The 10,778-nt window shown below is 37.8% G+C and overlaps 1 protein-coding gene across 1 annotated transcript; it reads left to right on the plus strand.

The window, feature by feature from the left end:
* Nucleotides 1–519: 519 nt before the first annotated feature.
* LOC132051868 (uncharacterized) lies at nucleotides 520–10,198 on the plus strand. The gene is made up of 8 exons (XM_059443120.1): nucleotides 520–1,196; nucleotides 2,350–2,707; nucleotides 2,816–2,933; nucleotides 3,080–3,180; nucleotides 7,590–7,655; nucleotides 7,913–8,002; nucleotides 8,853–9,029; nucleotides 9,722–10,198. The coding sequence occupies exons 1-8, from the start codon at nucleotides 712–714 to the stop codon at nucleotides 9,758–9,760; spliced, it is 1,434 nt and encodes a 477-aa protein (XP_059299103.1). The 5' UTR covers nucleotides 520–711; the 3' UTR covers nucleotides 9,761–10,198.
* Nucleotides 10,199–10,778: the final 580 nt, after the last annotated feature.

The raw sequence follows: 10,778 nt of genomic DNA on the forward strand, positions 1-10,778 counted from the left end.
ATATATAAAGTATGTTGAAATTAAACTACTTTTAGAACTATATTACGGTCAAATATGAAGTAACAAACACAAGTTTAACATAACACATTATTACTACTCCCTCTGTCCCAATTTATATGATATACTTTCTTTTTTAATCTGTTCGAAAAGAATGATACATTTTTATATTTAAAAACAATTTAACTTAAAACCTTCTCTTTTATTCTTACTGAAATGTTTTACGGCCACAAAAGATTTATGACTTGTTTTAAAACATAAGTTTCAAAAAAAATTCTTTCTTTTCTAAACTTCATACCTAATCAGACTACATCACATAAATTGAGACGGAGGGAGTAATTAAGTGATGGAACGACTAATAACTATGCCAAATTTTTTAATATTCATTATTAGGGATCAAAAATGCATGTTTAAATTAATTAACGATTAAATGTGTTAAATCAGATATCACAAAGTATCAACATTGGAATTTACTAATAATTAAAGGACCAAAAAGTACTATTAACCTTTTTTTTTTTTTGTGTGTGTTTTTGAAGAGGAAACCTTTCTTCTTCTTCATCATCAATTTTCAGCTCATTACTCTGCACCTTCCTTTTTTGTAATATACTCATTTACATACACACACACACACAATTGTGTTTCCTCTTAAAATCTTTATTAGATATATTAATTGCTTCCATTTCTTTGTAGTAGTAATTTTCTTACCAAAACATTATGGATGAATTTGGCGTTTTGGTTGAGAGATACGGGGTCAAAGTTCAAGGTGGAAAGTCAACGCCGATGGCCAATTTAAAGGCTAATAAAAACAATTCCAGTAATGGATTTCCTTCAAATCTTGGGTTTAATTCGGGTCAAAATTCGGGTTACACCTCCGATCCATTTTCTAATAATGATCTTGATGGTATTTTCCGGTCTAACAGTTCACACAATCATTATTATGATAATAATAATGATATTTTTGGTGGTGTTTTTGCAAATTCAAATACTAATAATGTGGATATTGAATCAGTTTTGGGAGGTTCAATTAATAAAAATAAGGGACCTAAAAATAACTATGATGATGATTTTGATTTGTTTGGTATGGAAAAAAAGAAGAGTGATTCAATTGATGATTTATTTGGGAATTTGGGACTGAAGAAAGATCCTGTTGGTGATGATTTGATTCCTGGATTTGGTGATTTTACCTCCCCAAGTTATAGGTATGTATTTACTTCAATTGTTTATTATATTTGATTTCTCAATTTTCTTTCAAGTTTGATCGACAATTTGTTATGTTAGTACTCCTTTGTCCCAAAATAAGTGTCGTTTTAGCTCATTTCACGTCCGTTAAAGAAAAAAACAATAAAGTGATAATGGTCAAAAACACACCTGAACTATCACTTTTTCGTATAATTTATTGAGCTACTCCTGAATAGTTGAGGAAGGAAAAGGGAATAACTGATAGCTGAGGTGTGTTTTGATAAATAGTTGGTGATGGTTCAGGTAGGAAACTCACACACATGATAGTTCAGGTAGGAAACTCAACAATAAATACAAGGTATAGTTTACTAAGTTACTCCTATTTAATAAATGTTTCTTGAGAATTGAGCACTATTAAGAAGTAGTAGTAGTTCTATTGTTTACTATTTTAATATTTTTTATGCATAAATTTATGCTCCACGTCGAAAGTTAGGGGTTCAATTGAACCCCCACTTATAATGCTAGATACGCCACTGCTGAGAGCTCAATATAACATTCAAAATGTATTTGGCCTTTGCAATTTGAACGTTGAGATATGAGTAAATACAGAGGTGGTATAGAGGGATGCTTACAGTTTCCATGAACTATATTGCATAGATGTGCTTTTACTATCTTTTTCTCAGCAAATGTTTTTGAAATGTTTGATCGATTACCTTGTGTCCATCAAATTATAACTACTTTAGTTCACAGGCATCTTGATCTTGGAGCTGCTTCAGGTGATACCATCAGTGTTAAGGGAAAAAAATAGAGATTACCGTTCTTAATACCCAAGTGGCTCACGTTAGGATGTGGCCATCTTATGATATAACTAACATTGCCAAATGAACATTTCAAATTTATTCACAAAGCTGTATCGATGTGTAACTTAAGCCTTCAGTAAGGGGAAGCCACCAATAGAGTCAACTAACTTTGGCAACATAATATAGCTGCTTTTGCGCACTAGCTCTGTCATGCCTAATGTGTCTGCTATTTGATATCCATGCATATCTTTGATTAGTGCCAAAAGTAGTTATCCTATTGAATTGCACTTTATTGATTTTTATCCATTATTTTTATCACTCTATTTATCCTCAGAAGCATAGTTTAAAACACGACCTATTTCTGTTTGTACAGCAAAAAACTAGACCGGAGAAGTCCTCAGCAGTCGAATTCTTCTAAATCAAGCTCCTCTTCAGCAGATGATCCATTTTTAGTTTTTGAATCATCCACCAGTGAGGCAAATACTTCTTCTTGGCCATTTTCAGAATCATCGGAACATCATCCTGGAATTAGCTCGGTAACATCTTCAATTAACGAACTTGAAGATTTCGCCAATTTTAAGGTTAAGAGTGATACAACTGAACAACCACATGTTCCTAAAAAGGACTTCTCTGTAAAGAAGCCTGTGGACAGAGCACAAGAGAAGTCCAAAAATGTGAGAGTGACAATCAACAAACCGAACAAGACAACAAAGCCAAAATCTGCAGCTGAGGTATTAGATTAAGACTGTTGGGTTCCAAGATTTTTTGTTTACTGATCTGATGAACTAACCTTTTTGGTTCCCATGTCATGTTTCTCCCCTATACCCTTCCTCTTTCAGGGCCGTATGTCTGCAGGTTTCCATGAGAAGGGAAGGCCAGAAGAAAAGAAGTCGTCATTCAGTAAAAAGAACGTGTCGCCTGTGAAAAACTTTGTCGATGACTTAATGTCTTTTGGAGGTGACTTCTTCTCTGTAAAAGAAGATACTATTTTTTTGAGGATATAATGCTTTAGAATTTATTAATGCCAGCATTTCACATTTGTCTTAATTCTAATATAGTATATCATTTCCTGTTTTTATTTATTCGTCTCTGTGTACATGCAGACTCTGCTACTTCCTCTGAGGTATTTCAGGAAGTTGAGGGAGAAAGTGACGAAAGACGAAATGCTAGGTTGAAACAGCATTTGAAGACCCAAGAGCGCATGGTAATCTTTCTTATAACTGTCCTTTTAACTGAGTGTTGTGCTATGTTATCCGCATTACTTGCAATAACCTTCTTATTGCTGGATGAGTATCTGCTAGCATGTTCACATAACTCGCAATTCATCCATGATTTTGCTGCAAGTGAATGGTGTTTAAGTTGGTTTTGATGTGTGGCTATTTGAGAAATTCAGCTACATTTAGAATAGAAAAATCTGTATGTGAGTTGGTCAAATGTTTGCTTGAGCTTCTCATTAAACAGGGAAGCTTCAAAGATGTACTAGAAAAGGCAGTGTGAAGAACTCCTTGGGTGTCAAGTACTGCAATACATTGGCTACTTGATGCCTAATGTTTTATCCTCCTTTGGGACTTGTAGTGCAGAAACGAAAAAAAATTAATCAATTTTTTAGGAGTTGGTTGGCAAATTGGGAGATGTTCTAAGTTCAATTACAAGTAATCATTCTAAACCAATGCAAGCAAGGTATCTTGTTTAATGAGGTAAATGCTTGAGTTTGTTTCCATCTGTTTCTGTACAGCTTTTATATTACGTTTTCCAGAGGTGGATTTAGGATTTGAAGTTAATGGGTTCTAGCCCTTTGGAGTTTCTGGGTTCTAAATTTATAAATTGTACATATTAAATAGCAACAACAACAACAACATACCAAATATTTGTCACTTTATTTGGAATTTTGAAGTTGGTTTAAGATGGAGTTGTAAGGCTTGGTTTGTTTGCAAAGTTAATATTTGGTTGTTTGAATGTGCTGAAAGGAAAAAGGAAAGTGTGTTTTTAGTGTTTTCCAAATTTCAATTCAACTTGAAGTCAGTATTTGGAATTTTCACAAGCCAAACGTCGATTTCCAAATAAAGTGAAAACGTTTTTCCGGAAAAAATGAAAAATTTATGGCCAAACGGGTTCCTACGTTTTGGGTAGGATTTAGGATCTGGGTTAACGGGTTCTAGCCCTTTTGAGTTTTCGGTTCTAAATTTATAAATTGTACATATTAAATAGCAACAACAACATCATACCTAAAGGAAATCCCACAAAGTGGGGTCCGGGGGAGGCAAGAGAGCGTACGTTGCCTCTTTACCCTACCTCTAGAGGTGAGAGGTCGTTTCCGTAGACCTTCGGTACGTGGACAGCAACTCAAATCAAAGGTAAACAAGCAATGGCAAAATACTTTAAAAAAGCATGATAAAACTGTCTTGGAAAAAAAAAAAAAAAAAGGAGTCGTAACTACCACAAATTAACATGATAATCAAAATACAAAAACACCAAATAGCAGAAACCGATGGACAAGAAGTACATATTAAATAGATGTTTAAAAACAAATTCAGGGTTTGGGCGAAAGTTACGAGGTTCTGCAGAACCCACACCATATACAATACATCCGACCTTGACCTTTTACCACTGTGGGGTAATATAGAGTATAGAAATGGGCTTTCACTAACAGTTGGAGTTCCATTTTGGATTTTTGCCAATGTGATGTCTAGTTTCCTTTGATATGTTTTGAGTTATTTGCTATGTGCCTATGTTACACGGATCCTTAGTTTCCTCTCACTGAAGAGGGGTCCATCCACATTACAACAGTGCTTGTACGGGATTCGTATAAGATCCTGTCAGTATCTAGAGGATCCTCGACAGGCAGAGAGTTGAAAATGGAAGGATGACTGTCGGAGAAAAAGATGATAAGAGAAAACAAAAAGTACAAACCTGGTCCATTTTCGCCATCTGTTTGGCCATTTATCACCTCAATCGCTTCCCTTCGGCTTCCTCATCCCTGAAGGTAGCTAAGCCAAAACTCTAGATCTGCCGGTATCATGGTTCTTAATGGCTTCTGAAGTACAACAACAACAACATACCCAAAGGTAATCTCGCCGTCGGGGCCTCGGGGAGGGGGGTAGATGTACGCATCTTACCTCTACCTTTACGGGCGGCATACAATTTCCCCGATAGACCCTCGGCTCAAAAGAAACGTAGTCAATGCAGGATTGTAAGAAAAATAAGACGACAAAATATCAAGGTACAAAAAAAAAATGGCACAACATAGTAATGCACACATGAAGATAATGATCTACGTGATACCAAAATAATATAACTAAGAAAAGGAGAAGAGGAGATGGAAAGGCTAGCCCCCCCCCCCCCCCCCCCAAAAAAAATACTCTCTCACACACAGTGCAACAAACTCGACTACCTACTAACCTTCTATCCTAATCCTCAACCTCCAAATCTTCCTATCAGGTCATGTCCCTAGTCAGTTGGAGATGTGCCATATCCTGACTAATCACCCCCGGTTCCTCTTCGCCCTACCTCTACCTCTCGTAGCATCTGCTACCGCCAATCTCTCACACCTCCTAACTGGCGCATCCTCAGACCTTCTCTTCACAAGCTCGAACCATCTCAGCCTCGCTTCCTTCATCTTGTTCTTCACGGAGGCCAACCCGACCTTGTCCCGTATATCTTCATACCTAATCATATCTCTCCTAGTATAACCATACATCCATCTAAGCATCCGCATCTCATCTTTTGAATGTGAATGTTCTTGACTGGCCAGCACTCTGCCCCATACAACAAGTTGGTCTAACCACCACTTTGTAAAACTTACCTTTCAGCCTAGGCGACACCTTCTTATCGCAAAGCACCCCAGAGGCGAGCCTCCAATTCATCCACCCTGCTCCAATACGGTGTGCGACATCATCGTCAATCTCCCCATCCCCTTGTATTATGGACTCAAGATACTTGAAACTCTCTCTTTTGGGTATAACTTGTGCCTCGATCGTCACTTCCACATCTGTCTCTTGCGTCACGTCACTGAACTTGTACTCCATGTACTTCGTCTTAGTCCTACTTAACCCGAAACCTTTAGATTCTAAGGTCGTTCTCCAAACCTCTAGCCTAGCGTTAACTCCACTACGCATCTCGTCAATCAAAACTATGTCGTCTGCAAATAACATACACCATGGCACCTCCTCCTGAATATGTCGTGTCAATTCGTCCATCACTAAGGCATATAGAAACGGGCTAAGGGCTGATCCCTGGTGCAACCCCATCATGACCGGAAAGTTTTCTGAATCACCTTCCACTGTCCTTACCCGGGTCTTGGCACCCTCATACATGTCCTTAATTGTCCTGAAGTAGGCCACAAGCACACCTCTAGACTCCAAGCATCTCCAAACGACCTCCCAAGGGATTTTATTAAATGTCTTCTCTAGGTCAATAAACACCATGTGTAAGTCTATCTTTTTGTCCCGATACTGCTCCACCAATCTCCTGACAAGATGAATAGCTTCTATAGTCGATCGGCCCGGCATGAATCCGAACTGGCTCTCGGATATCGACACATCCCCTCTTATCCTCATCTCGACCACCCTCTCCCTGACTTTCATAGTGTGGCTTAGCAACTTGATACCCCTATAGTTGTTGCAACTCTGAATATCACCCTTGTTCTTGTACAACGGGACCATTGTACTCCACCTCCAATCCGTTGGCATCTTAGCCATCCGAAATATGACATTAAACAACCTAGTCAGCCACTCCATACGTGCCTCCCCTGCGCTCTTTCAAAAGTTTACCGGGATCTCATCAGGTCCGGTCGCTCTTCCCCTCCTCATCTTACGGATAGCTTCCTTAACCTTTGCAGCCTTTATGCACCTACAGTACCCAAAATCTCTAAGACAAGGAAGAAGAAAGGAATTCTGTGTGAAAAGTATTTTGATTTTGAGACCAAAGAATCGTGAAACCTTCTTGAGAAAGAAGAGCTAGGGAGATGAATGGAAATACGAGGAGAGTTTTTTTATGTGGTTTACAGATAAGAAAGTTGTCGAGTTGGAGTAGATGTGCCCTTCTTCTGGACATGGCGTCGGCTGTTGTTTTGGTTAAAAAATGTTTCTTCAGCCAACATGAACCACATCCCCTGACAATGATGCATACTTTGATATATCTTATTGGGTTTAGCTTTAGAAGCCACTGAAGGCTCAAGGAAGTCCTTTTTTCTTTCTGGAAAGAAGTCCAGTAGCTGCATTTTGAGCTAAGGAAAATAGAAAACCACTGGAAATAGATAAGTAAAGAAACGAGCTGTCGAGCTCAACTAGAGAAAATCAAGGGGAGTGTAATTAATCGCTTCAGTCTACACAATATTTGTTGCTACATTGTTAACAGCTCTCTGTCTTAGGAGTTGAACATAAATTTTAGCTGTATCTAAGCACCAGTAAGTCCAGAACCATACTTCTATTCATATCCCAAATCCTTAAGTGTAGGTGATGACAAATCTGACTTCTGGTCCAGTTGTTATTTGCATCTCAGAACATGGGGATGCATATATAAAAGAATGGAATGCTATTCCAAGGTGTTATTTTCAAGTGAAGTTGCATTGTGTGACTTTTTACATTATCTGATTCTTTTTCTTTATGTGATCAGGCTAAGGCTTTGGCTGAGAAGACTCAGCGTGATCTTCAGTCTCAGAATGAGCAGGAAGAGAAGCATGTAAGTTTCTGCTGATTTTTTAGAGCTGCCAATAACTGATTTTCATGGGTTGCACGGGTTCTTCTGGGGAAGTAATCAAAAGAAAGGAAACTGACTGGGCATGGAAATTGTCCTCCCCCAGTTTCCTTTTGGATTTCTCCCATCTCCCCATCTCTAGTTTGCTTTATCATTTGATCTAAAATGAGACCACTCATTAAACCTGCTCGAAGATTCTGTATAGCTTATTCCCTTTGATATTGAACAAACTGCTGTTGCAGAGGCTTGCTGAGACGCTGAACTATGATATAAAACGTTGGGCTACTGGCAAGGAAGGCAACCTCCGGGCATTGCTGTCGTCTCTACAACATGTATGTAATTAGCAACTCTGAAAGTCATTTTAGACCTGTTAGGAAACTTTCAAGACATAATTAGATCTGAGTTTACTGTTTTCTATCAAGCCAGTTCAGATACTTTCTCAATTTAGTTTGATTTATCCATAATCCACTTGGATTCATGTTGGGTAAAAATGGAATTAAGCTGGGCGAAGTTGCTCTAGATTTGCTTCTTACAACTTTGGATGGGAGTACTTCCCTTTCACTGCTATAAAATTCTGTGCATTAGTCTTTTGACCTTATTGCCTGTTTTATGTTTGGTCTAGCTTTTGCATTATTTGAGCATTCATTAGATTACCTACCTTATATATGTGATGCCATCTGGTCTGGTTGAATCTGATTTCTGAACTGTTGCTGTAAGAAATTGATGCTCCAGTTTGACTTGAGCCTTGGGGTGCTCCCTTTCAAGGTCTCAAGTTCGAAACCCGCTGGGTGCAAACAATTTCTGAGGGCCATCGGACTGGGGAAACCCTGAATTACCCGTGGTGCACTTGCAGGAAACTCCTTGCCGAGGGCCTGTGCACCCCCGGGATTAGTCGGGGCTCAAAGAGACTCGGACACCCGGTGCTTAATCAAAAAAAAAAAAAAAAAAAAATTGATGCTCCAGTTTAAATCCAGTATTTCATAGAACTTCATGCGTAAAGCTGCACTGAAATATGAGAAGGCGATTATATATCATACACTTCTCTTCTGTTGATAGCTTATAATATCACCATTAGTTATGGGCTTTTACAAGGTTTATATAGTTATGACAGTTTTTGCAATTTTGAAGATATTGTATCTAGTGTCATGAAGTAGTCCTTTGCAACTATTGAATGTGGTGCAGGTATTGTGGCCTGAATGTGGTTGGCAGCCAGTTTCGTTGACTGATTTGATTACTTCTACATCTGTCAAAAAAGTTTATCACAAGGCAACTTTATGTGTCCACCCAGACAAAGTTCAACAAAAAGGGGCCACAGTTAGGCAGAAGTATATTGCTGAGAAGGTTTTTGATCTTCTCAAGGTACGTGTATATGGTTAATAAGTGGTGAAGTTCACATTTTTAATCCTCATTTCTCACGTGTATATGTTCTCCATTTGGTTTACGTACTAGTTATTTGTGTATGCAGTAAATAATGAAGTGCCGATTGTTAAGCGGGAATAATAATACATAAAATATCATGTTATGCAAAGATTGCTACTTTAAGAGCATTTTGTCTTTAGATAATCTTTATACAACATTGAATTGATGATACATATTGTTATTCCATATTCTATCATGCATGATTTCCCTCAGAAGTTATGTTGTACACCAAAAAAAATCCTTTATATGATTAGGAGGACAAATAAAAAGAGAAGTATCACTGATCAGTTCTACAGTGCTTCCATCTCTCTTGAGAAGTACCTACGACATCTTTCCTTTGGTTAACATAACTTCCATATATCTTGGAAAGTAGCTACTACATCTTTTCTTTTGTACCAATTGAATCCAGCCAAAAAAAAGAGAGTAGATGAGCAGCCTATGTTTGTAGCATATACGCTCGTGTGTCACAGGATCAAGTACTATGTTTCAGATCTGCCAATTGCTAGTCGGTGTCTCAGTTTGGTATTGTCTCTCTAGTGTGGAGTGAGTAGTGTTATCTGTCATATGGTATTAATATGCACAGGAACCATCATTGATACTGTTCTAAATTTAGATTCTGAATTTGACAACAGGAAGCATGGAATAAATTCAACACAGAGGAACTAAGATGAGTTGGAACTGCTTTAAGGTCTCCTTATTGAAAGCGGATGATGACCTGTCTTTGCTTGAAAGTGAAGCAACGATGTGTGAGTGCTGTAATAGTTGTGCGAATTGGCTCGACTTTGTTGTTTTGGTGGACTGACATGATACTTAGTTGCTTCACCGGGAATTAGTGCCATCATGAGTGTGCATGTTTACAATCTCCGGCAATGTATTTAAAACCGAGTAGCTTTTGTTTGTGTGATTCTTTTTGTGCTTTGCAATTGTCACATACATATGGGTATCTTCATTAGCAGCCCTAGGTTTCTGTGCATAATTCGTTGATTTAGGTGAAACAGCATGGTTGGTGACATGTTGCATGTGATATTGTTATTAATTACCTATCGGAGGTCATGATATTTTGCTCATTTGTGCATGAACATGAACATATATACCATGTTAGATTTCAAGGATTGTATTCCAATTGAGGTTGGAAGTTACCAGTAATCTCCATGAAATTGTTTGCTAAAAGCAGAGGCTCGGATTGGAGTCAATCTTAGTTCTTCTATCTGACTCTCAGATTTAGGGGAATCCCTGTTGATATCATTATTTACCTTCTTATATTTGGTATTCTGTAGTTAATTGATTATCTACTTTGCGGTATAATTTTCGAACTAAAATCTGGAAAGTAGTACTTTGCTTGTTTGAGTTCTTCGAGTATTAACTTCTATGGCTAGAAGTTGAGAAATGAAGCAGAAGGATATCACACACACACACGCACATAATCTTCTTATTACCTTTCATCAAATGAGGAAAGTGGTTTCCACGTTTGATTTTTTGCGTCCTCAAGTTTTTCTTGTCATGTCAAGCCGTTATAAGGGAACTGGGTTTATAAGTTTTTTCTATTGCTAGCTGTTAGTACTGTTTGTTTTGTACTTCCATTGTGGTTCTTTTTATGTTGTTGTCCAGTAAATATAGGTGGTAATTATTTTTCCTTCTGCATATCATATGAGAGTTGTTCTATTTTAAGTTTGAGGGTTAAATATGAAT

The sequence above is a fragment of the Lycium ferocissimum genome, chromosome 4, assembly GCF_029784015.1.
Source record: "Lycium ferocissimum isolate CSIRO_LF1 chromosome 4, AGI_CSIRO_Lferr_CH_V1, whole genome shotgun sequence".
Lineage (NCBI taxonomy): Eukaryota > Viridiplantae > Streptophyta > Magnoliopsida > Solanales > Solanaceae > Lycium > Lycium ferocissimum.

Coding starts and splice junctions, on each gene's coding strand:
- LOC132051868 (XM_059443120.1), top strand. CDS start 712: ATGGATGAATTTGGCGTTTTGGTTGAGAGATACGGGGTCAAAGTTCAA. Junction 2,934..3,079: donor TGACTTAATGTCTTTTGGAG/GTGACTTCTTCT, acceptor GTGTACATGCAG/ACTCTGCTACTTCCTCTGAG. Junction 8,003..8,852: donor TGCTGTCGTCTCTACAACAT/GTATGTAATTAG, acceptor AATGTGGTGCAG/GTATTGTGGCCTGAATGTGG.